The 26,544-nt window shown below is 35.7% G+C and overlaps 4 protein-coding genes and 1 pseudogene across 8 annotated transcripts; all 5 read left to right on the top strand.

The window, feature by feature from the left end:
- Nucleotides 1-296: 296 nt before the first annotated feature.
- LOC110818163 (elongation factor G, putative (DUF668)) lies at nt 297-7,935 on the top strand. Of its 2 annotated transcripts, none has more exons than XM_088210483.1 (13): nt 297-994; nt 1,336-1,603; nt 2,645-2,970; nt 3,083-3,175; nt 3,271-3,361; nt 4,804-4,897; nt 5,227-5,324; nt 5,555-5,624; nt 6,309-6,412; nt 6,501-6,617; nt 6,770-6,846; nt 6,938-6,982; nt 7,231-7,935. In XM_088210483.1, exons 2-13 carry the CDS (start codon nt 1,379-1,381, stop codon nt 7,721-7,723), a joined length of 1,833 nt encoding a protein of 610 aa, XP_088066609.1. In that variant the 5' UTR covers nt 297-994; nt 1,336-1,378; the 3' UTR covers nt 7,724-7,935. The 2 variants fall into 2 exon arrangements, with proteins under 2 accessions (XP_088066609.1, XP_088066610.1); XM_088210484.1 differs by lacking the exon at nt 297-994 and adding an exon at nt 1,001-1,122.
- A 719-nt stretch (nt 7,936-8,654) lies between these two features.
- On the top strand, nt 8,655-9,095 carry LOC110818207 (chaperone protein dnaJ 11, chloroplastic pseudogene; annotated as a pseudogene).
- A 912-nt stretch (nt 9,096-10,007) lies between these two features.
- Nucleotides 10,008-12,037, top strand: LOC110817986 (kinesin-like protein). Its single transcript, XM_022046705.2, has 6 exons — nt 10,008-10,483; nt 10,603-10,651; nt 10,776-10,827; nt 10,903-11,066; nt 11,367-11,480; nt 11,675-12,037. Exons 1-6 carry the CDS (start codon nt 10,023-10,025, stop codon nt 11,831-11,833), a joined length of 999 nt encoding a protein of 332 aa, XP_021902397.2. The 5' UTR covers nt 10,008-10,022; the 3' UTR covers nt 11,834-12,037.
- Nucleotides 12,038-15,620: 3,583 nt separating this feature from the next.
- On the top strand, nt 15,621-17,914 carry LOC110818149 (Pathogenesis-related thaumatin superfamily protein). Its single transcript, XM_022046915.2, has 3 exons — nt 15,621-15,927; nt 16,004-16,697; nt 17,294-17,914. Exons 1-3 carry the CDS (start codon nt 15,846-15,848, stop codon nt 17,457-17,459), a joined length of 942 nt encoding a protein of 313 aa, XP_021902607.1. The 5' UTR covers nt 15,621-15,845; the 3' UTR covers nt 17,460-17,914.
- A 591-nt stretch (nt 17,915-18,505) lies between these two features.
- Nucleotides 18,506-25,102, top strand: LOC110818141 (protein argonaute 4-like). 4 transcript variants are annotated; one of them, XM_022046902.2, is made up of 23 exons: nt 18,506-18,678; nt 19,198-19,434; nt 19,528-19,733; nt 19,809-20,033; nt 20,113-20,249; nt 20,325-20,422; nt 20,500-20,597; nt 20,742-20,901; nt 20,991-21,107; nt 21,253-21,360; nt 21,496-21,558; nt 21,639-21,752; nt 21,830-21,995; nt 22,083-22,195; nt 22,315-22,452; nt 22,594-22,724; nt 23,261-23,326; nt 23,664-23,727; nt 23,831-23,942; nt 24,027-24,100; nt 24,189-24,283; nt 24,365-24,396; nt 24,508-25,102. In XM_022046902.2, the coding sequence occupies exons 2-23, from the start codon at nt 19,201-19,203 to the stop codon at nt 24,681-24,683; spliced, it is 2,727 nt and encodes a 908-aa protein (XP_021902594.1). In that variant the 5' UTR covers nt 18,506-18,678; nt 19,198-19,200; the 3' UTR covers nt 24,684-25,102. The 4 variants fall into 4 exon arrangements, with proteins under 4 accessions (XP_021902594.1, XP_021902595.1, XP_021902596.1 ...); XM_022046903.2 differs by having other exon boundaries at nt 18,506-18,691; XM_022046904.2 differs by having other exon boundaries at nt 18,506-18,695.
- The last annotated feature ends 1,442 nt before the right edge of the window (nt 25,103-26,544 follow it).

The following is a 26,544-nucleotide window of genomic DNA, read 5'->3' as shown; positions in this document are numbered from 1 at the left end:
GTAAGAGGAGTGCACAATTTCATATTCAATCAATTTCTTAATTTTATATTCAATCAATTTTCTCGTTTAGAGTTTTTCTATGATTTTCAGGATCGTCTAACTCAATGTATTCTGAAAACTAGAAATTTTTTTTAAAAAAATACTCTGTATTTCGAGTTTCTGACCAGGTAGGGATAAAGAAAAGTCAAATTCAACTTCCTTCCACCATTAAAAACTTTTGTGGAATGATATTTATATATGTGTTTATATATATATATATGTATATTCTATTTGTACAAATATCAAAACCTAAACACGGGGCAACTCAGCTTTGAATTTGAAACTGAATGCAACGCAATTGATTTGACATTCAATTTAACAATGCCAATACGTTTTTTCTTTACTTCCTTTTTGAACTTAATTTGGTTATATTCAGATATTTAGTTCGAAAGGGGAAGTCTATTTAAGTGGCAAAACTGTAAAAATGAAGCCTCCAGAGGTGAAGAAGATGACGATTGACTTATGTTTGAAGAAAACAACACTCCGACAATATTGCGGGCTGGAATTTGTAAACTAGTTTTTACATATCAATTGATAAATTTTATATATACTGTTTTTGTCATTTAATTTTTCTGTAAAAAATTTTGTAGAGATAAAATCGAAAAGGGAAATTGTGACCCCATGGCTTCCTCTCTTTTAACTTTATTAAATTTACAGATGAAGAAAAGAGAAGAGGAGATAGTCGGCAAATTGAGAATTGAATGCTGCAGTCAAAGCTTAAAACCACCCACTACCCACGAGATTTCCGTTGCTTGCAGAAACATACAACGCGTCTTTAATTTTAATTTTAATATATCTGCTTTTGGTCTTAAGCTAATCCTACATTCCTATCCTTGCTTTCTTTGGTCAACTCAACCAAATATATTCTTCTCTTTTCTCTCTCTCCGCCATTTTTCTTCTTCTGTATGCTCAGTCTCGTCTTTGCCTTTTTGTGGATTTGCTTCTCTTTAACCAGGTATATTTATTGTATTCTGTTTTTTTTTCCTTTTAAAGTTCGCGGAATACCTAGCGGATTATATTGTCTATCTTTACTCTACTCTTCCCTTCGAATCGATTGGTTGGTTAAAATTCGGAGCAGCATAGGTAGAAAGAAACGAATTGCTATTTCTTTAATTTTTTTTTCAATTCTATCCATGTTTGATATTTACAAGTCGTAAGTTTCTTGTTGTTTTTCCCTTATGAAATGATAACTCGGTTAGTAGTCATGTTAATTGTTCTGGAAAACATGGTTTCCCCTTTTAGTATCTCCCAACCAGAATCTGATTTTATGTTAATTTCATTTTCTTTTTCTTGAAGTTCTTTGTCAGGTTTATGTTGTGAATAAAGTGAAGCAAAAACAATGGGAGCGGTTTGCTCTGGTGGAGCAACTAAGAAGAGCGTGAAAGCTGGAGGGAAAACTACCGGGTTTTCAGGGAAGCTTAAGTCAACAAAGAGCTTTAGTAAGCAAAAGGAGAATTCTCGTCCTTATTCCTACAGGGATCAGAGTGATTATGGAAATGATCAGTTTCCATTATCCATTTCTAGAGAATTGAAGCCAACACCTATTAAGACAAGGATCAACAAGGTTTGTTCATTTGGTAGTGTGCGTGTTGGGATTCTTTGTGAATGCTAATTATGGTTTGGTATGAATATTATTAAATTTATAGACAGTGTAAGCGGCAGCCTGAATTTACATCAATGATGAGATTATTTTGGATGGGTAAACATATTCTTATGAAAAGTCAGTTCTAAGAAGGGACGATGAAGAGAGGATTTTTGTTCCAATTTACTTAGCAGATTTGTGACAGATGTCAAGTCATGGCATCTCTCAGTGTTGCTGAAAAATAAAAGTTTGAAGTCAGTGCTTCACTGACCTCTGTGTCTCAACTTTCTTGATAAACTGAAGTTGCTAAGTGAGCCTCCTTTCGATTGGTTGCTCAACCAAACTTCATTTATTGCTGCTGGATTTACTATTTCAAATTTCATTCCTTGATAAACTTCGTTTGTTACTGTCATTTCCTTGATGAACCACAATAGCAATGGATTGGATCTCAAAGTATTGGGCTTCTTCTATAGGCATGGCTATATATTTTGACTGGTGTTGATGGAAATGGACATCAGTTAATGCTATAGCTAAAACTATCTTGCATTTTGGTTCATTGACAGAGTTAAACACAGTCCCTGTCTGGAAGCTTGAACAAGTCTCTGAGATATTATCTGTGAAAACCATGTGACAATATTGGAGAGCTTTGTGCAAATAAAAAAAAATCAACACATATCCATGAATTAGAAGTATAAAAAGATCTATTTTATAAGGATTTTTCTTCGTGAAGGAAATAAATATTCTTCATTGCCAATAACTACTGGATAACATCAGATACTATGAAACAAACACCTTCCACTAACCAATGCTGTTTCTTGGGATCATAATTTGCATTCTATATCTGACAATCTGAGCCTGGCATTGTTCTAGCTTTTCTCTAAGAACCGGAAATGTTTCTTTAATTTGAAAAAAGATGTGTAGACCTGAATCTGGTTTCTTTTTTCTCTATAGAATATAGTTTCTAAGAGTTTTAATTTATCTTGATGTAGAAATTGTAGGCTCACAGTATATTTCTCTTCTCAGGTTCCCCAGAAGAGTTCATTTATTGGAAGAGCTGGCGTTGTGGGTCTAGAACGGGCTGTGGAAGTTTTAGACACACTTGGAAGTAGCATGACAAATTTGAACGCCAAGAGTGGATTTGTCACAGGGATAGCTTCAAGAGGAAACAAACTATCTATATTGTCATTTGAAGTAGCTAATACAATTGCAAAAGGGGCAAACTTATTGCAATCTCTTTCAAAAGAAAATGTTCAGTTCTTGAGAAAAGAGATATTGCACTCAGAGGGAGTAAGACAGTTAGTTTCTGCAGATATGAATGAGTTGTTGAGTATTGCTGCAGCTGACAAAAGGTTTTTTACTATTGAAATATAATTCCTTTGCATTTGGACTTATTTTTTGTTCTGATTAAATCTTTGATTTTAGTTGCGGCACTTTTCATAGTTTAGTATTATGTTTTTGCAGGAATGAATGGGATCTCTTCTCACATGAAGTAATTAGGTTTGGAAATTTATGTAAAGATCCACAATGGCACAACCTTTGTCGATATTTTTCAAAGTAAGGTAGCCCTTTTATGATGAATTGTGAGTTGATATACTGCAATTATTCACCGAGTGGGAGTTCAATTTCTTCTCCAAATTGTTATATTTCAGGATAGATTCAGAGTTTTCAGACAGTCGCCAACCCAGAGCTGATGCAGAAGCAACAATGCAGGAGTTAGCTACCCTTGCTCAGCATACTTCAGTAAGTTTATCACCATTTTAACTGTAACTATATTTTTGATGTCTTATTCTTGTTGGTAGTTAATGTTTCTATTTGTATTACTAGTATTATTTCCTAATTGTGTTAATATTAGTATTTCTTTAATTCTTTAAGAAAGGTTACCTAGAAAGTTTTATAAATATCGTTGTAAATTCATTTTTTGATGCAGGCTTTAGTTATTCAATTAAATATTTTGAGTATTTCTTTATTTTGTGGTTGTGTCATACAATTAAACCCCTAAATATAATGTTTAATACTTTTTAGATGTGATGTCTAAGCAATCCTAAGCGTGATATCTAGACTTTTATTACAAATTCTTAAATAGGCAAATTAGCCACAATTTGTTCTATACATATCAATTGGTATCAGAGGTAAAAGAATCCTAAGCCAAAATCTTAAAGCTTTACAACCAAACAGCCCCAAGCTCATATGGAAAAGAAATATATAGAAACCCTGACTCTTTCTACCTACTGCCATCCTGGATCACAGTTACCAGTGGAAGGTGATCAAAATAGTTGCCACCACCAGCCTCAAAATTCCCTGATAAGGAACCACCAGAAGCCTTGCCACAAAAATCTACCAAAAAGCACTCGATGCAAGCTCCATAACTGCTGTCTCTTCATGATCTCCTATGACTGCACAGTTTTCTCTAACACCAACCTCTGATATGCAATTCCCACCTCCAATCGAGTCAATTGACAAAAGCCTGCTACTGACAAAGGAGAAACTTGAGATACCGATTGATCAATATGTTGATCTCTCATACCATCAGGATTTTACACTCCTGAAAAATTCTGTTTCTGTTATTTTACTAAATTTTCATTGTGAAGCTCAAAGTTCAATATTTTACATCATTTGTCATTTCAAAACTTGTGGACACGTTTTCTCCAATTAGGGAAAATGATGCAGAATGGGTTTGGCTTAGATTGTCTGAGTAGATTAGAAATCATGGTTCTTTTAAATATAAAATTATTGTATTGTTTAGAAATCTATTATTATAATTTTAGTAATTTTGGGGTTTTATTCTATTAGTGTTTAGTTTTCCTATTTCTATTAATAGTATTATTCCCTATCTATTTGTACTAGTATTTCTTGAAGAAATATTACTCAGGAACATTATAAATATCTTTGTAGATTCACTTTTTTGGACAAACTTCAGTTATTTAATAAAACACTTTTGGAGCTACTTTATTTTTTGGTTTTGTGATACAACCTAACCTTTAAGTATGATGCTTAAAATTTCTTAACTGTTAACAAAACTTAGGTGTGCTGTCTAGGTTTTCATCCTCAAATTTCTAAGTAGACAAATTAATTCTAATTTGTCCTACATCATGAAAACTCGCCTTGGTCTTGTAAGGCTTTTGTTTTTCAGTTCGCATATGCTGCTGTGCTTCTAGAAGAAGCTGACTTCTTTGTTGGTGCAGGAATTATATCATGAATTGCATGCTTTGGACAGATTTGAACAAGACTTTCAGCGAAAACGTGAGGAAGTGGATGACTTACATCGTCCCCGGAGAGGTTAGATGGATAACCTTCTTCTCTCACCTTAAACTTTTCATATATGAATATTTGGACCTCCATTGGCAATTTGCTTTTTTCTTTTCCACATTCTTTTTTTAACAGTTAATTGGCATGTTTGCCCGTCCTCGTCTTTCAAAAATTTCCACCGAATCTGTATTCATTCTTGCAGCTAGTCTTTTCCCAATTATTGCCGACCTTGCAAATTGTTTCTAGATGGTCATTATGGTTATTAACATTTAGATTTGATGTATATATTTCCTGTTGCATGCCCGCTGACCATGTTGGTAAATTATTTCTTCTAACATCTAATCTTCTTCAAAATGTAGGAGACAGTCTCATGATTTTACAAAGTGAGCTGAAACAACAAAGAAAGCTTGTAAGAAGCTTGAAGAAGAAGTCTCTTTGGTCTAAAAACTTGGAGGAGGTACAAGATTATAGCTATTTGTTGTAATTTCCAAAAGGTGAAAAGCTGATAATGGGAATCTGTTGCTGGAGGGACGCCTTGTTAATTCACTTATATGAGGAATATCTTTTGACGTATTTGTTCTAGAGGAGCTTCTACATTTTATGAATTCTTCGACAAATACAAAGTGGAGTTTCTTTTGTTATGAAGTCAAATTAAACTCTTTCTTAGACATATTTTGTTCATTGCAGATCATGGAGAAGCTTGTTGATATAGTTATCTATATACATCAAGCAATCACGGAAGCATTTGGAAATAACGGTATGAATTTTCAGGGAATCAGCAACCTAATGAAATTGTTAAATATGAGCTTTACTTATGCTCCCTTGTTGAATCTTAGTACATACAAATTCAGCTTACAATATTTAGTTCCTTTCCAATCCTCTGATCTGAAGTTCCATGGTACTTGAAGTTGCTTTCCCAGTTTTATAACTGTTACTTCATGAGGCTATTGAAAAATGCGAGGTTTTGGGGAACTCATCATCTGCCAACTTCATGTGATTACTTGTGCTACTTCTACAGCTTGAAATTGGAACTTCCGTCGTAAAAGAAAATTCTGCTTAGGGATGAAACTAGAGTCTGTCAAGAGTCAAACTTGACAGATTTTGTTTGCAACAAATTGTGTTTTTTTCTTATGCAAAATATTTGTTATGCACTTACAGTGAAATAAGACTTTCTCTTGCAGCCTTTGCCTACAATGTTTAATGGTCAATATTGCTTAACACTAAATATTCTTCTCTTGGGTTTGGTATCATAGACACCTCTTACTCCAGTTATGAATGTCCAAGCATCAAACTTGGCATCCTTTGCAAATTTCTTCTGTTATTGTTCTGGGCATATAAACTCAATGTTATGGGGATGTCTTGCTTGGATATTGTTAGTTCTGAAATGTGTTTCTGGTGAATAATCTTTCGTTCTTATGGAGATGTCAGTTCATGATGGCAGGTTTGGCACCGGTAAGCAAACAACCCAGCAAAAGTCGGGAAAGATTAGGTATAGCTGGTCTTGCATTACATTATGCAAATATAATCAACCAGATCGATAACATCGTGAGTTGAAGTCTTCTGTTTCCACTTCTTTCTTTTAGGCCAATTTTTATACATGGACTTGATTTCTAATAAAAAAATATTTTGTTAGGCATCTCGTCCTACATCTCTTCCCCCGAACATGAGGGACACATTATATCAGGGATTGCCAATTAATGTTAAGTCAGCTTTACGGTCTCAGTTACAAACTCTTGATGTCAAGGAAGAGGTATGGAGTACTAGTCGAATTTTTCATATAAGTTTTCTTTTCTTTCACTGCACTGAGGAGAAGTATTCTTTCCTCTAGGATATTTTGTGTAGGACGTGCATTAGTGGTATTACTATTACTGTGTGATTGCTTCGTGTTATTGTTTCCTCCAGCTTTCAGTATCTCAAGTAAAAGCTGAAATGGAGAAGACCCTCCGTTGGCTGGTACCTCTAGCCACAAATACAACCAAGTACATATCTCACTGCTGCTTTGATAGTTTGCCCTAGATACTGCTTATTGTCTTGCATTTATATTTTATTCTTTTCCTTTTCTGTTAACAGAGCACACCAAGGTTTTGGCTGGGTTGGAGAATGGGCAAACACAGGGTCTCTCTCTCTCTCTCTCTCTCTCTCTCTCTCCCCCACCCCACTCCCCACCCCCCCACCACCACCTCATCCACTCATCCACCCACACACATACGTACCCACAGCTCACTCAGATCACACACACACACAAATGTGGATCTGGCATGGGCACATGCACCGATGTGGATCTGTGTACTTTTGATACAGGAATCTGTTTTTGCCATTATGTCACTGAAATGAGGTTCCATGTTTTTGTGCTTGTTTGACAGCAATGAGTTTGGCAAGAATGCAACTGTCAACAATAACTTGACACGCCTCCAAACTCTTTACCACGCGGATAAACAGAAGATGGATAAACTCATTCTTGGATTGGTTGCCTGGCTTCATCATCTGGTTAGCTTAGTGAGAAAACGAGATTATGAATTCAAGCCTTTTCCTCTTCGCTCTCCAACCCATAAGGGACCTGGATTTCACTCTGAGATGCAGCGATCCTTGTCGCTGAACTATTATACCAAAGCCAACAAGATAAAACTTACTCAAGCAGAAAGAAATTTGTTAGACAAGGTGACTGGAGAAAAGATGATTCCTGGAATAAGTAAGAGTCAGGAATTTCCTTTGATGGGGAAAAGAGGAATCGAGACGTGTACATTGAGCAAGAGCGCTGGAAACTCTCCTACTAGGGAGTTGAGTGCAAGACAGACAAGGAAACATTCAAGAAGTAATATATTGGATGTAATGGATGGTTTAGATGAGGAATTTTGACAGTCGTTTGACATTTTTGTGCCTGCACTATATTCTTCTTAGTTCTTACTCTATTGAATTATCTCTTCTACAAGATCCTGCATTCCCTTGTATATACCTTCTTCTTGTTAGGATATTTTTATAAATGGATAAGATGGGAAGTGAATTATATTTCTTGTAATACAGAACAAAAGTATATATAAACATGCAAAGGAACCCTCTACTTACAAGTATACTTCATTCGTTCTCTAAATTATACTTTGAATATTGTTAAGTTTATGCACACACGAAGATATAATACCATAATGTGAACATTATAATAATGTCATGCGAGAACTACAGACAAAAATATATTTTTTTAAGCAAACAAAATATTATTGTATAATATTAATAAGGTAATTATTATTTATTAAAGAGAATTACGTTATTAATGTACATATCATTTTCGTTCGTGCGATTAAGCATTTGCTATTATAGTATTGACATATCTGAATCTAATATATTTATTGTGAAAAGAATAAACGTGTTGATTGATTGGCGAATATTTGTTTCTCTCTATTAGTTGATCTCCATTCTCATGTTCAAATATCGAATGATCTCCAACAATTTCTAATTAATGATATTATAAACGTCTTTTAACTCATGATATGTACGACGATATCTTAATTTTATTTTAATTTGTGTCTCCATTTATATAAAAATAATAATAATTATTAATTAATTATTCTAAAATATCCTTAAATTTTTTTTGGTAAAGTCATACGTAATTATTTGAAAATAAATTATTAAGAAGATTAGTCATGGAAATTAACAAAAGATTATTCAGTTAATCAATAGCCGGCAAAAAGAAAGCTTCTAGAAGCACCGACGAGTTGCTGAGTCAGCCAACAAATGGATAACTCGTTTTTCCAACCCCTTATAAATCATCAAAAACCAAAATTCAAAATCACTCATGGCTTCCTCCCTTCATCTCATTCCCCAAAACGTCGTCGTCGTTAGCAACCGTCGCTCCCTGCCTACCTCTGCAAGCTTCCGTCCACGTCCTGTCTCCGCGACTTCCGCATCAACGGCCCAGCCAACAAGGCCACTCCTCGCATCTTCACCACCATCATCTCTTTATGAAGTTTTGGGGATCCAGATGGGAGCCACGTGTAAGGAGATCAAGATCGCTTACAGGAAATTGGCGAGAACTCTGCATCCTGATGTAGCGGGCGCCGCAAGCGAGTTCATCAGAGTCCATGAAGCGTACGCCACTCTATCTAATCCTGATAAACGTGCGGACTACGACCGCGCGCTTTTCAGGCGAAGGCGGCCGATGGTTTGGTCGCATGCAAATGCGGCGACGAGGTCGTCCGGTCGGGGACGAAAATGGGAAACCGATCAGTGCTGGTAGCCGGAAGAAGTGGCGGTGTGTGTTGGACTGTGCGGACTCGGACGTCGGGCAGCATTTTTAACAGCCTGGACTTTCTGTAAAGTTTCTTTCTGCAACGTCAACCATGATGATTGGCAGCCACGTCTTATTTCTTCTTTTTTATTTTTGTTTAAAATTAATTAACGAGTTATATAAATTTATTACATTAAAAATTGTTGTAGTATGATAAATTTTTTTTTTTTTTTGTAAAATATTACTAAAAATTTAATCAAAATATTTATTTATTTTTAGATGAATTGTTATTAAAATAATTATATTGATGTATATAATTAAAACTAATTAATAATTTAAATTAGTTAATTTCTTAAAAATGAAAATTATAAAATAAATAATTATAGTTTAAAAATGCACAATTGGAAAAACTTTAGGGAAAAAAGAGCATGTATACAAGTGAAAAAAATATATATAGATTATGTCATCAACAATTTTATTGCTCCGTAAAAGAATTTTAATTTTTAATAATTAAATAATCAAATAACAGAAGATAGACTTTAAGAAATTACCGCAACCAGTGACTTACGATAAAATTCTTCAATCCTATGATACCATGATAGAGTTTACGAATAATTTGTAAATTGATTGAATATAAATCAAACTCGAGATGAAGAAGATTCGGTGGAATCACACGCAAGAAGAAAAATGCGTTAGGAAGCCAATGAGAGAAAACAGAGAGCTCGATTTTGAGAAAAAATGATATGATTATTTTATTAATCATAAATTAAGGGTATTTACACACAAATATACATTTATTCTATTTACATAATTAACTTTAAGTTACAAAACTTTACAATATGAACCCTATACTTTCAGAATTTACAATATGACCCCAAGATAGTCTAGTAGTTTGAGCAGAAGTATTGGTCCTCACTTTCATGGCCCATAGTAAAGATGGGCCTAGGAGTGAGTCCGTTCAACTCGCTGGGTTCATGCTCCGATATTGAGAGAGAGAGTTGCAGACTGCAGGTAGCTGAACACGAAGCAGAAAAAATGGCTCGCCTGATACAGCCTCTGAGGCAATGGCCGAAGTTGCAGCATCGAAGTTGTTATTATACACTATTCAACCATATCCTGGTTCCATCATTACCGCAAACAGCATCCGCGAAAACCATATTCCATTCTCCGTCTTGCGTCGCATTGCCTCCCTCTTACCGGAGCATCCATCACCGGTCACGCCGTCCTAGATTGGCCAATGCGCTTGTACCGTCCGATCGCCAGAAAGGAGACACAACCGACTCAGATACTGAAGTTAAAAAGAGCCGCAACCAGAAGAAACGGGAGGCACGCCGCGCCTTCCAGTGGGGCGTGGACCTTGCCTCCTTCTCCACCCCTAAAATCAAACGCATCCTCAAGTACTCTTCACCCCGACTCTCACTCCCCTACCGTTTCTTTGCAATAACTTGGTAGTTTTTACATAGAAGAAAGGTACCTATTATTTGTTTTAATTTTCTTTTTCTGTGGAATATGGTAGGGCTGCTTCGCTTGACGAAGACGTGTTCGATGCTTTAATGCTAGTGAAGGTGCTTGTTGTATCATAAGAACTTGAATTCCTTGGTTAATTCTTTGTTGTTTTAAATTTGGGAGGAGATGTTATTATGTTTTTTTTTTCCTTATGTAGACATGGCGTTTGTTTGTATGTCACAGAGACTCGGGCCCGAGGTTCGAGAAGGAAAACGAAGGCAGTTCAATTATATTGGTGAGCAAGTTCAATTGTGTTTTCGTCTTGCTTTTATGATTTATCTTCTACCTTATTGAGCCAAATGGGTATTAGGGAAATTGCTGCGAGAAGTGGAACCTGATCTAATGGATACACTGATTCGCGCTACAAAAGACGGCGACCAGAAAACACTGCAGGCACTTGCTGGTTCAACGCCACAAGTGAATGCGTGTAATGGTGATGAACTAGAAGAAATGCATTGTGACGATCAAGAACAGGTGTGTATACTATATTGTATTGTAATGCGGTAAGATGATTAATTAGGGTCAGAGTGTTAGCTTAGAGCTGCTTATTTACAGATGGGTGTCTTTGGATTTGAACAATGTAGTGTAATTGGAACTCTGACATCCGGCATTGACAAATGACTTACGTTATCAAGTTTCTCTTGTTATGAATTTGGCATAATGAACTTCCATGTACATTTAGTACAAGCAATATTATCTGGGTCCAAGCTTTTCCGAAAATGTTCTGTCAGGTTATAAAGATATGTGCATTTCACAGCTTGTGCTTCGTTTCAGATGTCACAAGTGTGCATCAGCAAGGCAACTAGATGGTTCAGTGGCCTAATTAGTAAGGACATGAAAGTTACAAATGAAGTGTATTCTCTCGATAATGTTGATTTTGATCGTCAGGTTGGTTGTAGCCTTTTAAAATTTATAAATGATAACATATGTTGTTGATCAATGATCATTTCTACATGCCTAATATACACCTGGAACCAAATTTTTCGTACTGGCTTATGCTCACTAACCTTATTCCTATTCCTTACTTGCCACTTCAATATTTTTTTTAATTCTTATTTTGGTATCTTCTTATCTTTTTTCAGGAATTGCGTAAACTTGTCTGGAGAGTGCACTCAGTTCAGGAACAATGCATGGCTATGACTGAGGAAACTGAGGAAAATGTAAATGCAGCTGTTATGGCTGCTGAAAATTCTCTCACCCACTTTCTTTATGTCCTTGCAAGTCAAACACCAAGTGAATGATGTGTTATGTTGAATTATAATCTCATTGTTTCATGCCATAAGGTAAATATTCTTTAAACTCTTAAAAGCACATCATGTCATCAAATAGACATATCAGGTCTCAAGCAGTATGCTCAAGTGCTAAGAGGCAGAAATATCCTATGCTTTAATAAGTCGGCAAATGATCAGGTACTCTCACGATTAAGCAAATATTACTTACAGTTAGTTCATTGCATTGATTAGTTGTCTCTAAGATACTAGTTCCTTGCTTTTGTTTGTCTTTATCTTATTTGTTAGTGTCCTTTTTCAGAGGTCAAACTCACTTGTTTTGACCATGGGATGGGAAATTTTGCACGGTTAATAGGTATTTGTTATGCTAGTTTTTTGCATTGTAATTTGCCAGTAACAAGTGAGTGTTAAATTCAATTTTTCTTCTGAAGAATTCCATGTCAAAATCCAAATTTTCACTGGTATAAAAATTAATTTGGTTGCTGTAATTTATTGTTATCATTTTTATATTTTAATATCTAGAAAATAAAATGTCAACATTGTCAGATACTTGACAAGTGATGATATAATGAACCTTCCTTAAGGATATATCCCTTTTCCACCTAGCATGATACATAGATATAACAAGACATGAGACGTAGTTGGTCATGAAGATGATTAGCTCAAGAAATATTTAGAACTTTTATCTTCAGGATGGAGAAATGTTAAACATACAAGAGACATGACTTCGCTATGAGAATTCATTTGTCCTTGAGTAGCAAGTGATGTAAAGGTGAAATGTGTACAGAGATCAGGACATGGTGTGTGGATTTGGTGACTATAGAAACCTACAAAATTGGGTGTTCAATTCAAATTTTAAGTTGGCGTAGTTTTTCAACAGCTGATGTGATTTGAACACATCATTATATTGTTTCTTAATTGTTCTCATCAGTGGTATGGAACTTCAAAGATCAGATGATGTAATCTCTAAGCAACTTATGATTTGATTACATGGGTGTATGTGATTACAGCAGTTTAGAAAATTGTAATTTAGAAAAGCCTCCCAATCATTCTCTAAACCAATAATATTCTCTCCCTTTAGGTCGCTCTCAGAAGCCAGCTATAGAATCAAATATATTTCTTTCTTGATGTAATTCAATGCTTACACTCTTGAAATTTCTTTCTTGGAATATTAACATCTTTCTCCGCTCTTTCAACAACTTCGGCGACTCTTAGAATTTGTTAGTGTAATCTTGGCAACACTTCCCCACTTTCATTTGTATGTTATATGATTGATTTGTAAAACTTGAACTTATTCTAGTAAGGATTAAACAAATGGTGTCTCTTGGTAATTTTGACTATTTCGTAAGGTACAATTAACTATAGGATTAAGTTTATCTCTTTTCTTTTTTTCACTTTATATGAATAATTAATTAAGTCTAAACAAGATCTTAAGTCTCAATAATTGTTTTAATTATTCATGTCCCTCCAATATTGTTCGATACATCGAACGTGAACTGTATGTTGAAATCATGGGTGATGTTACTTCAAATATTGAGACTTGTTTGCTATATAGGTTTGAACTTTGAATAGTTATTTCAATTGTCTGGTAAATTATTTCCTCAAACTGAGAGTGACCCATTGCCCAATAACATACGTATAAGTATGTGTGTATGTACAGCCCCAAACCCCAATATTTAGCTTCATAATTCTGACCAAATTCTTGCTGTGGTCTGACCACCCTCCAATTCACCGAAACAAGAAAAGTAGGTGGCGTCCGTCTAATTTATTATTAAATACACCATGGCTAGTCCAAGTTGGTAGCCATATAATATATACACATATATATAGCATAATGAATAAAATTCTCAAGTTTTACCAGCAACGAAGACTAGTGAAATATATAGATATACACCCCTAGTCTGTGGTCGTTTAGTTGGAGCGAGCGAGGAATACTTGAGTGGTTGTTTACAGGCAAGACTTTTGTTGGAGCAAAGAACCTAACACTTAGAATACATATATACATACATATATATATATATGTAAAGCTCTGATGAAATAAATTAACAGACAAATGAATTGTGTTTTCAGAGGAAAGTTGGGAGTTGAAACTACTTTAACAATCTTTGCAATTGTAAGAAGGTTAGTGGGTCAGCGCCAAATAAGTTGCAGATAGTAATCGTCTAACATACAAAGAGATTGTCATGTGTTTACAGGGTTGATTCTTCAGTCTCAATCCACTTACATTTGTACAAGCACACACACACACACATATATGTATATATGTATATGTATATGTATATATAGATGCATAAGACAAAAAGAAAACGATTCTAGATGACAAATCTTATTAAAATGTTCACCAAAGACGACTCAATCCGGAATGAAAATTGACATAAATTCAGATTTTGAGAACCTTTAGGAACGGTCAAACCAACTCCAATCAATATTTAATGTTCGAAAAAGTTTCGTGTGTAATTTATTTCATCAATCCACTCTAGACCCACACCTTTCTCCGCAACATGATTGGTCTTTCTTTATATATACATACATATATATATATATATATATCAAAAGAAGAACAGCAGTTACCCACTGTTGCTAAATTTCCTATTCACCATACAACATAAAAGATAGAAAAACTTATGGGTAACTATACTTACTGTTTATAAAATGGACAGTTATCTTTTTTACCTTGAAGACAAACATTATTTCACAACTCCACTTTCAAAGCCTAAGCATGGAGCATTATGAAGAATAGTTTGTGAAAGGAAAACTTTTGGGGGGGGGGAGGGGTGCTAAGTATGGTTAAGGTGTAAAAGTTATTTTTTTTTCATACAATAATAACTACAAATAGAGGATCGAAAACCTTTAAAATTCGAGTATTACTTGAATATATTGATTTTAACCGTGTGAATATGATTGTTTGTCGTATGAATTTATTTTAAAACTTAGATAGATATGGTGATAACCCACCAAAGCCACCACCAAGTTCAATGCAATAGTCCAATCAATTAGAAATTGTTAGAAATAGGTGTTGGTAAGGAAACCATGCATTATCTTTGTGTGTATAGGTTTTAAAAAAATAAGGTTCGAACTTAATTCTTAAGAATCTCCCATCATAAATAATCATACTTCAAAAACAAGCAAACCGAATAGAAAACACAAGTTAACTTAAGTGAAGAGATCAAAATTATAGAAAAAGAAGTCATAGTGTTCGAGTATGAACAACGGAAATGTCAATAAGAGCTTACAAACATTTTTTCCCATAACTTCATTTTTCCTCCAAGCTTGCAATTTTAGGGTAAATTTGCGTAAAACTTTATCCTCTTTTTTTTCAAAATGATTGACGAAGACTCTCACTTAAATAAAGTTCTACTCTTATTTTTAATATCTTTAAAAGAAACTTGAAAGAAATTTTTTTTTTCCAATAGAATATATATATAATCTTACGATTCTAATTCTATAGTCAATAATTATTTTTTTTTTAAATTTTAATTTAGTGATCATATGATAATTAAATTATTTAAAATATTCTATCACGCTAGAATAAAAAGTTAGTAGCTAGTTGGTGCACCAAGACATAATTTTGAAATATTCGTGCATGTAATTTATAAATTTATTTAAACAAAATTCGTGTGCTAAGTTCAAATGGGTATAAAATAAATTTTTAAAAATTAAATTATAATGTTTCGTTTAAAATTTTTAAAATTACTATATCAGACATCATATTAAAATAACATAAAAGAAAAAAGAAATAGTAATAGGAAGAATATTAAAATATTTATTTATATTAGAGAGTAAATAAATTATTACATTACTATATGCCATATGTAATGGGAACAAAGGAAGGCGGCGTACCAAATCTTCAGTCCACGTTATAAATACAGAGCCCCTCCCCTCTGTGTTCAAATCTCACATCCCTCGTCTCAACCCTAACAAGGAGAATAATAAGAAAGAGAGCTTTTGGGATCTCGATTTTTCATCTTCTTCTCAGTTCAAACTAATAGTTCCTGTCAATTAATTGCTAATTCATCAGTTTTTAATGGCTCAGCTAACGTTGTTAGGATCACATCAGTTACTCGTCTCCATCTCAAGCTTTGTTATTTCTGTTTTGTTCATATCAGGTACTCCGTGATTCTTTCATGTGTTCTTCTCAATTTATCAATGGCTTTGGTTAAATGATTGAATTATTTGTTACAGGAGTTGATTCCACGACCTTCACAATAGTAAATAAATGCGACTATACGGTGTGGCCAGGCATTCTGTCGAACGCCGGTGTGCCGCCGCTTTCCAACACTGGATTTGTTCTCGAGAAGGGAGAAACGAAGACCATCTCCGCGCCGACATCATGGGGTGGCCGTTTCTGGGGAAGAACTCACTGTACCGAGGATTCCTCCGGCGAGTTTTCATGCGTGACAGGTGACTGCGGCTCCGGCAAGGTCGAATGCTCCGGTAGTGGAGCAATCCCGCCGGCCACCCTTGCGGAATTTACCCTAGACGGTCACGGTGGACTCGATTTTTTTGATGTGAGCTTAGTAGATGGGTATAATATTCCTATGGTGGTTGTCCCTCAGGGTGGGACGGGCGTGAACTGCACGACGACGGGATGCTTGGTGGATCTAAACGGCGCGTGTCCTTCCGAGCTGAAAGTGATGAGTGCTGACGGGAAAGGCGGCGTGGCGTGTAAAAGCGCCTGCGAGGCGTTTCAGCAGCCGCAATACTGCTGCAGCGGCGCGTACGATAGCCCCGCGATTTGCAAACCTTCTCAGTACTCTCGGCTGTTCAAAAGCGCGTGCCCACATGCGTACAGCTACGCTTATGACGATAAGACCAGCACTTTCACATGCGCTAACGCCGACTACGTTATTACCTTCTGCCCTGCGCCTAACACCAGGTTAGTGATTTTACCATAATACCCTCATTATCTTTTTCTTCTCTAATTCCACCAACGGTCATAAAGTAGGATCGAAATGGTAATTTCCTCCCCTAAAATATCAGCAACAAATCTAATCTTCATTTACCAACCAGTCATATATATATATATATATGTATATATAAAATATCTCGTGCTTGCCTCGAGACCGACATTTTTTGGTTTCCCAAATGTGGAACTACTTTCCCAGACGGAGGGGGTCTGTATTAATTTCTTTTTGAGTAATATTATAAAGTCGTATTTGACGAATATTGTTGTTCAGTTGGGAATCTTTTTTGACCCATCAGAAGAAAATCTCAAATGTTCCACTGCACATGAAAAAGATGGAGGGTATTAATTTGGTGTATGGCAGGGGCAAAACAGTAATTTGAAGCCGTAAAAGGACGACACCGCCATACGTGGGGGGTGGGGTTTTTGTATCCCAGAATAAAAAAATTTACTAACGTCTACCGACAACTCCTCCATAATTCTCACAGTCCAATAAAATTCTGACACCTCTTACAACTTTGTCTTTCTCCAATGTCTAACGGCTATTTTTTTTTTCTTTAACCGTGCAGTCAGAAATCGTCTCAGGGGCAGACCACGGGCACGGAGACAATCACGCCGTCAATTAACAGCACCATGGTGTACGAGGGTGAGCTGGACCAGAGCAGCGCATCGCCCTCCACGTACACTCGATCGCGTGGCATTGCGGCCATCGTCATACTGACACTAGCCTTATAAGAACACGAAGCCGGTACGCTGTCGTTTCAATAGTGGACCCGGCAGCTTTTCCCGGTTTGGTTATGGAGCTCTCAATTAATGGCCCATGTGACGGTTTGCCGACGTGGTATCGTGTCAGACTTGAAAAAGCCCATTCCATCCCATCCCATCCGTTAATTTTCTTCTTTACTTGTTCTACAACATATAATTAATTCGGTAGGCAGGAATTACGAACCGTCGGATTACGTGGGTCGAGGTCGATTCGTACAATCGGATGGTTAATATTTAAATCCGTGCGCATGGAATCAACAAATTCAATTGGTTATAAGTGTACAGAAGGAAGTCAGAGTGGGTTGGAATTTAATTTTTTTTTGTTTTATATTTTTGTTATTATTAGGAGGTGATTTATTGTTGCAATGAATTATTATTGTATAACCACCGCATTTGGTGCTAATAAAATGGAAATTATTTATTTATTATAATAAATATAATATATAGTTTTTTTTTTGTCTTGATATTAAATTCACTTTATAAATAATAGGATAATGTAAATTAAAAGTTGCATGAGATATGGTGATGCATGCGACGACAAATGAAATTTATTACATACATAAATACCAATAAAGTATTTAAAAACCCAATTTTCTTTAATGGTATTTGGAATATTTGCATCATTAATATAAATTTTAATTTTCTCAAAAAATAAACTTGGAAATTGCTTAAAAAATATGCTTGGACAACTACAATAGTTTAATTTTTAACTAACAAAAATATGCGTTTTAATTAAATACTTTATGATTTACTACTTTATTATATATTGGTTATTTACGAGGTATTTTTAAATATATGATAAACTTAATTTTTCTTACTTTATTAAGATTATTTTTTAAGAATACCATTTACTAAAAAAATAATATTTAATTAAATGAGAATATAAAATATAGCCTTATTGGGCCCAGAGTAGTAATGGATTAAAAGTTTCTACAAGCCCACGCGGGAGAAAAATAAATAAAAGAAAAAAAAGAAATTCTATGAACCCTAAGTAGGGGCATAAATACTTCATTTTCTCCTTTCCACATGGCAGAAGAATCCAAAAAATCACACTTGCACTCCCATGTTTTCTAGCGGCTGACGGCAACCTCCCCAACGTCTCTCTGACCTAACTCTCTGCGACCTCCGTCTCACCGCTCGAAGCTATCATCAACTCCTTCTCTGCCTTCGGAATCGACGCGATTGCGCTGTAAGTCGCCTAGGTTGGTACGATTCGCTTCAGTTGATGGTTGATTTCGTTTGATATTTGCAGTTGCTGTGCATGTTTCTCAAATGCTTGAAATATACATTCCTAGGTATATGGTCGCTGACATTGTGAGTTGTATGCTTTTGTTGATTTGTTGGGTGCTTGTTAAATACACGGATTAGTAAATTTGGTGCTCTCTCTGTTCGTTGCAAAGCGTGTCTGCTTTTTTTTGTCGCCACTTTTTTGTGTTGTTAGATGTTTGAATATATGTACTATCCCTTCCCGTTTGTCTCCTATGATAGTTAAAATATAGGTGCCTTGATGCATGTACATTGCGTGCTTTATGCATGGTGGTTGGTTTATCTGTAAACGTCAGTGGTTGAAGTGATAGATCTGTTTCTCTTCTTTTTATTCATCCGAAAAGCATGTGATTTTTTCTAGTGAGCATCTCCTTATTATCAGATGCTTGCAAATATGTATTTTACTCTCCATTCTCTTTAACGTTTTGTCTTATGAGTGTAGGATATGGAAGGAAATGGGGCACATGAAGGAAATGGGGCTCAGGACATGCTACCTCCTCCCCCTGCTGTTATCCCACCAGACGTAACTCCAGTGAAAGTGGAGCCTGAAAAGAAAAAGGTTACGCGGGTGCCAATGGCTAGACGTGGGGTTGGGTCCAAAGGGCAGAAGATCCAGTTGCTTACAAATCATTTCAAAGTTAACGTTTCTAGTGTGGAGGGTCACTTCTACCATTACAGTGTATGCCATGTCTCTTCGCCCTTCTAAAGTGGTAAATCTTTTCTAACTCAAGCCTGTGATAAATTCAGTTTCCTTATAGATTTTATTCCACAGGTTGCTCTCAAATATGAAGATGGCCGCCCTGTAGAGGGCAAGGGTGTGGGAAGAAAATTGATTGATAAGGTGCAAGAGACTTATCATAGCGAGTTAGACGGTAAAAACTTTGCTTATGATGGAGAGAAGAGCTTATTCTCTGCTGGTCCCCTTCCGCGTAACAAACTTGAATTCACTGTTGTGCTTGAAGAAATTACCTCTAGCAGGTGGATTATTGATGAATCTGTTTTTTGTTCCTTCCTAGTCTTGGTGCTTCTTGTCTTATTTTACCTTCTATGTAGGAATAATGGGCTTGGTAGCCCAGGTGGAGATGCAAGTCCTAATGAGACCGACAGGAAAAGGCTTAGAAGGCCCTACCAATCCAAAACTTTTAGGGTTGAAATTAGCTTTGCTGCAAAGATTCCCATGCAGGCTATTGCAAATGCATTGCGTGGACAGGAATCGGAAAATTCACAAGAAGCCTTGAGGGTTCTGGATATAATATTACGGCAACATGCATCAAGACAGTGAGTGTTGCTGTTTATATATTCCTTTTATTTGTGGCTGAAATCTATATGAATTCTTACAATATCTGGACTATTGCAGAGGATGCCTTCTTGTTAGGCAGTCTTTCTTTCATAATGATCCGAAGAACTTCGCGGATGTGGGTGGTGGTGTCTTAGGTTGTAGAGGATTTCATTCAAGCTTCAGGGCCTCTCAGGGAGGCTTGTCTTTAAATATTGGTAACAATGCTAAACTTGGTTTCTACGTGTTCATGTCTCATTTCATTTTTCATGAGCTGTTGCTTTTCTTCTCAGATGTGTCAACTACAATGATAATACGGCCTGGGCCTGTGGTGGATTTCTTAATTGAGAATCAAAATGTCAGAGATCCCTACTCCATTGATTGGTCAAAGGTAGTTGGCATTTCTCTATATTGGTATCTACTAGTTGAATTTTCCCATGTGAATCTATTGACCATATTCATTGGTAGGCTAAAAGAACACTGAAAAATTTGAGGATCAAGGCCAATCCCTCAAATCAGGAATACAAAATAACTGGTTTGAGTGAGAGACCATGCAAGGAGCAAACGTATGTTGTTTCTGGTGTTGCTATATTTGAAAATTTTTGAATTGATATTATCTTTTATGCCTACCTTTCATATTGGTATGGTACAGTTTCACTTCCATATCACATATATTGACATATAATTGGTTTATTGGGTTTGTGATTTAGGTTTGTATTGAAGAATAGGAAGGATGATAATGGGGAAGAAGCTGAAGTGACTGTGTATGATTACTTTGTTAATACTCGTGGTATAGAGTTGAGGTACTCTGGTGATTTGCCTTGCATTAATGTTGGAAAGCCGAAACGCCCCACTTTTATCCCACTTGAGGTAGGTTGATGTACCTCAGTTCAATGGGCTAAAATTTATGTGAACAATTAGCAGTTGTTAGTAACATTGTTTGTGTTTTGCACTTGTAGCTTTGCTCTTTGGTGCCCTTGCAGCGATACACAAAAGCACTTTCAACTCTCCAAAGAGCTTCGCTAGTGGAGAAATCAAGGCAGAAGCCACAGGAACGGATGAATGCTTTATCTATTGTAGGTGTCTTCATTCCTTAGCTTGTATCATAATTCTTCCTCACAGGCTTTGAGAAGTAGCAACTGTGGTCCCTGAACCTATGAAGATTTAATTGAATATTTGATATATATATTTTTTTGTTTTGTGTCGTATGGTTTATTTCAGGCTTTGAGAAACAGCAATTATGGTTCTGAACCTATGCTCCGGCAATGTGGCATCTCAATCAGTACGAACTTTACTCAAATTGAAGGCCGTGTTCTGCCAGCTCCCAGGGTATGTATTTATGTGTGTTCTCTTCCTTTATTTATTTATTTTTTTTTGAAGAGTTCTTTATTTATCTTGTCGATATCTGATAACATGAACTTTTGGTATTTGCTTTAGAAGAATTCTCTTTTGTTTGTGTAACAGTTAAAAGTGGGCAATGGGGAAGATTTCTTTCCTCGAAATGGGCGTTGGAATTTCAATAATAAGGTTTACATTTCCTCTTCTTCCCTCTCTGTTTTTAGTTTTTATTTGGATAGTTACTCACAACAGGTTTTAATGATTTGCAGAAACTCGCGGAACCAACTAAGATTGAAAGATGGGCAGTTGTGAATTTCTCGGCACGTTGTGATATTCGTGGTCTTGTGCGAGATCTAATAAAATGTGGAGAAATGAAAGGAATTGTAAGCTCTTCTATTCATATCTTGTAATGGTGAGGGAAAAATAGCTGACTTTAAGTCTTCTTCTCTCTTTCCTATAGCGCCTAGAACCTCCATTTGAGGTTTTTGAAGAAAGTCATCAGTTTAGACGAGCCCCAGCTTTGGTTAGAGTGGAGAAGATGTTTGAGGAAATACAAGCTAAACTTCCAGGGGCTCCTGAGTTCCTTCTTTGCTTACTTCCTGAGAGAAAGAACTGTGACATTTATGGTTAATTTATCCAATTGTCAATTTTTTTTTGGGTGTTATAGAAGTGCTAAATGATTTGGGTTGGCTGATGGCTAAAATCTTTTCTAGGTCCTTGGAAACGGAAGAATCTTGCTGAATTTGGTATAGTCACTCAATGCATTGCTCCCACAAGGGTCAATGACCAATATCTCACTAATGTTTTACTGAAGATCAATGCAAAGGTAAGCTTCCAGACCTTTTTCTTCTAATTCTTTGTTTATGTAGTTGATTTGAAATGAAACTGTTGTGTAGTTCTCTTCTTGTGATGTCCAATCTGAATATCTGGTATCTTAATTTGCAGCTTGGTGGATTGAATTCAATATTAGCAATTGAACATTCTCCTGCAATCCCTATTGTTTCAAAGGCTCCTACTATCATCCTTGGGATGGATGTTTCACACGGCTCTCCTGGGCAATCTGATGTTCCATCAATTGCAGCAGTAAGATGTTTTTCCTTTTAAGCTTGGTGTTTTGTTAATAGTATCAGGTGATTATGTCTATCGTGCTGATTCAGATTCCTCCGATAGAGTTTTCTTGTTTCTAACTATAGCTTTGGGTACTTTTCCTATTGTGGCTTGTAGGTTGTCAGCTCTAGGCAGTGGCCATTGATCTCACGATATAGAGCTTCTGTGCGTACACAGTCCCCCAAGGTTGAAATGATTGATTCTCTTTTCAAGCGAGTGTCGGAGACTGAGGATGATGGTATCATGAGGTAGGATTCCTTTCCATAATGCTTTAAATTGAATTGAAAACAATTGTGTTTATTACTTTCCGTGAGAAATTTCTTTTGAAGTTTTTTTCCCATTTTGTGGGGAAGTGGTGTATGGTATCTATCATTCAGATAAATTCCTCACATATATGTTTTCTAGTTTATTTCTCCACGTTTTTTTACTTACAAGTTTTTGCACTGTATTTTGTTCTTTTATTTCTCAAATTTTTTTACTGTAGCAAGTTATTGGATTGTATTTTTGTGGTTTTTTGTCTGGGAAACTTGGCAACTTTTATTGAATTGAAAATAAATATATTTGATTGATACTTGTTTTTAAACTAAAATGATTTTTCTATGTTTTAAAGGTGAGAATTTTATAGCCTATGTATTGAATTTCAGATGAGATCAATTCCCTGCCAAATGTTTGTTTGTTTTTATCTCAATCATTTACTATACAAGTTAATGTTCTCTAATGTTGGTCTTCAAATCCATATTTTCGTATTTCCTTTTTCTTGAAAAAATACATTTTCATATTTCAGGGAGCTGCTGCTGGACTTCTATACGAGTTCTGGGAAAAGAAAACCTGATCAGATCATCATATTCAGGTATATATTTTTTTTGCCTTAGACCTTGGGAAGGCATCTTTAGTATGGTGGAACAGGCTATTTTCTTTGGTTGGCAGACATTGTAAAGTAATTTGTTTAATTTCTTTCGTTTAAAAAATAGTTAGTATTATTTGTTAATTCTTATTTTTGTGGTGCTATGACAATTGTTCTTTAGTTTGTCTATACCAATTTTTTCAGTCTAATTTTATCTGATTCCAACAAACTCTATTTAGGTGGGATGCATGTTGTTAAGTTGTCTTTAATATGGTGTAAGTTTTATGCATGCAGACATGTTTTAATTCTCCCCTGTTGATGAGTATCATCTTTTGGCTTGTAGGGATGGAGTAAGTGAGTCACAATTCAATCAAGTTCTTAACATCGAACTTGATCAAATTATTGAGGTAACACTCCTTGTGTATTGAGCTGTGAAATCTCTTTAACTACTAAGAAAATAGATTAATGATTTCACGATTAATATGGATGAGTAAAACTTTCTTGACATAGGCCTGTAAATTTCTTGATGAATCCTGGTCCCCAAAGTTCTTGGTGATCATTGCACAGAAGAACCATCATACGAAATTTTTCCAGTCTGGCTCCCCAGATAATGTTCCACCTGGTAAACCTTACAATTTCTTTTACCTTTAGGCTAGTTTTCTATGGTTTTGGTGATGAATGACCTCTGTTGTCTTTGCTTCTGCAGGAACTGTTATTGACAGTAAAATTTGTCATCCACGAAACAACGATTTTTATCTATGTGCTCATGCTGGCATGATTGTAAGCTTCATTGTTTCTTGATTTTGATTTGTAATTGACATGAGTACATACCACAATTTTGTTGATTGGTTTTCCATTTTTTTCTCAGGGAACTACAAGGCCTACACACTATCATGTTCTGTTAGATGAGATTGGCTTCTCTGCAGATGATCTCCAAGAGCTAGTTCATTCACTATCTTATGTGTAAGTGCATATTTGAGTTGAGCATGAGTGATGTATGTAAAATTCATGACTAGATCCTGATTTTAAATTTGGTTATTTCAGATATCAAAGAAGCACAACTGCCATTTCTGTAGGTAAACTAAGTTTATTTTAAAATTGCATATGGGATCAAATAACATTCTCTACATTAATTTAAGATTTCGATATTTCATGGTATCTTGATGTTTTGATATATCTTCATGCAGTTGCACCTGTATGCTATGCTCATCTGGCAGCCACCCAGATGGGACAGTTTATTAAGTTTGAAGATGCTTCTGAGACATCCTCGAGTCATGGAGGAACAACAACTGCTGGAGCTGTTGCAGTGCCACAACTGCCCAGATTGAAGGAAAACGTATCGAGTTCAATGTTCTTTTGTTGAATGTGTGCCTTCTTCACCAATGTAAGTAGGACAAGAAATGTGTGCACATTCTGTATAGTTCTTTTTGTTGGTTGTTTGAAGGTCCATTGTGGAGTTTGGACTTTTGGATGACTAAAAAGCTTGGTTAGGATAGCCGATCAAGGAGCTCACAACTAAGATTGACGTTTGATGTGTAGAGTTCAATGATTTGGTGGGGCCTTGCAATGCATGTAGGAGTTGTTTATATCAGTGTTTTAGGTTTTATAGAAAGACTCTGGTAGTGGGGTAGCTTGGTGTAGTTTTGTCCATGGCTTTACTTCAAAAGCATATTTAACCGGTAACTGATTGCTTGTGGGCTCTCCATCTTGTCGGAGACTGCCTTTCATTGTAGCTGTGGATATCCAGAAAATCTTTTATGAAATGGAGGCTTTTAGTAGTAATGTATTACAGATGCATTATGTACATGTCTTAAATCAGGTGCTGGTGAACTTTGTCTAATCACGTGAATGTTCATATCCTGTTTGCCAAATATAAGGGATTCTTGCTCTTGTTAACTCTTAATCAGTATGTCAATTATTTAGTTTGTCAAGCATATCAGTCCAAAAGAATTATGTTTTATGATGGAATTATGTCAATTCAATACTTTTTGTAATGCGATTATGCAAATCAGGTGCCTCAATCTCGCATGAATTTATGAATTAACTCAAGAGACTAAAAACAATGTAACTGGTTTTATTAAGCCTTTGAATATGTGTAATGGGCTTGATCAACTCTTGAATTTATTGAGAAACTTTGGAAATAGACTTGATCAAAATGATTAATCAATAGATTCAAATGAAATAGGAAACCTTTTTCTGTCAAGAAAATTGCATGTTTTGGAAGTTAAATTGATCTACTCACATAAAACTAAATACTATTTTTTCAAAAAGAATGCTAAATGAATTTCAATTAGACCAGCTGCCTCACTTCAATTTTTTAATGTTTTTGAATGGATCAATAAATGTTAGTTAACATGGTAAGAAATTCAAGACTTCATTGCTTTCTGTTCAATTACTATAATATAGAGAGAAATTACAGTTACTTATGGAGTATTACATATGGAAGAATTTACTATTAAAGGCAAAGAGAAATCCACCTTCTCAAGAAACATATAACAAAAGCTCACTTTATTGTGTATTGACTGACTCATTCATTCTTCCATCCTGATCAAATCACCAATTGCAAAATTTATCCGCCTATCAAGAAAATCTGTACTATATCCTCTTTACAAATAGAATGTATCCGTACATCGAAGAAATCTACAAGATGTTGGGAGATTAATAGATACAGATAGCTGTGAAGACTGTTATACAGAACTCTTCACCAATCCCTCTTGTGCCAATATATGCAGTCTCAAAGGAGCCATAATCTACAGTTAGAGATATGTAGAATCAGAAGTGGTCAAGCATAATTAAGCTAGACCTTTCCATCTGAAGAAGAGAGAGTTGTATCAGCCTTGAGGATGGTTGAAGATGATGTTTGTACGGCATTGGTGCCTTTGGATGGAGATGAGGAAGGAGTTGGGAGCTTCTTGGGGAGCATTTGTTCCCAATACGCCTTAGGGGGTCTCGCTGCCTCGGAGAAAACAAGGAGAGCAAGAAGAGTGAAGAGAAAGCACTTGTTCCTGCAAGAAACTGACATTGTTGAAACAATTCTGATGAGGTGAGTAGAGAGACCACCCTAAAGATAAGTGGCTTTAGAAGGTTTGCAGAAGCAGACATGTTGAGTAATGTAGGGAGATTGCCAACTTGTTTGTTTGAGGAAAGGTGTGTAAATGGCAGACAATGGGTACTTTTATATTTATAAACTATTAAGCAGCTCATGTTGTTGCTCTCATTGTCTC

Source organism: Carica papaya, chromosome 1 (genome assembly GCF_054855325.1).
Source record: "Carica papaya isolate Zhongbai chromosome 1, ASM5485532v1, whole genome shotgun sequence".
Classification (NCBI taxonomy): Eukaryota; Viridiplantae; Streptophyta; class Magnoliopsida; order Brassicales; family Caricaceae; genus Carica; species Carica papaya.
Note: the sequence above shows the minus strand (reverse complement) of the source record. Positions and strands in the feature narration are given on the sequence as shown.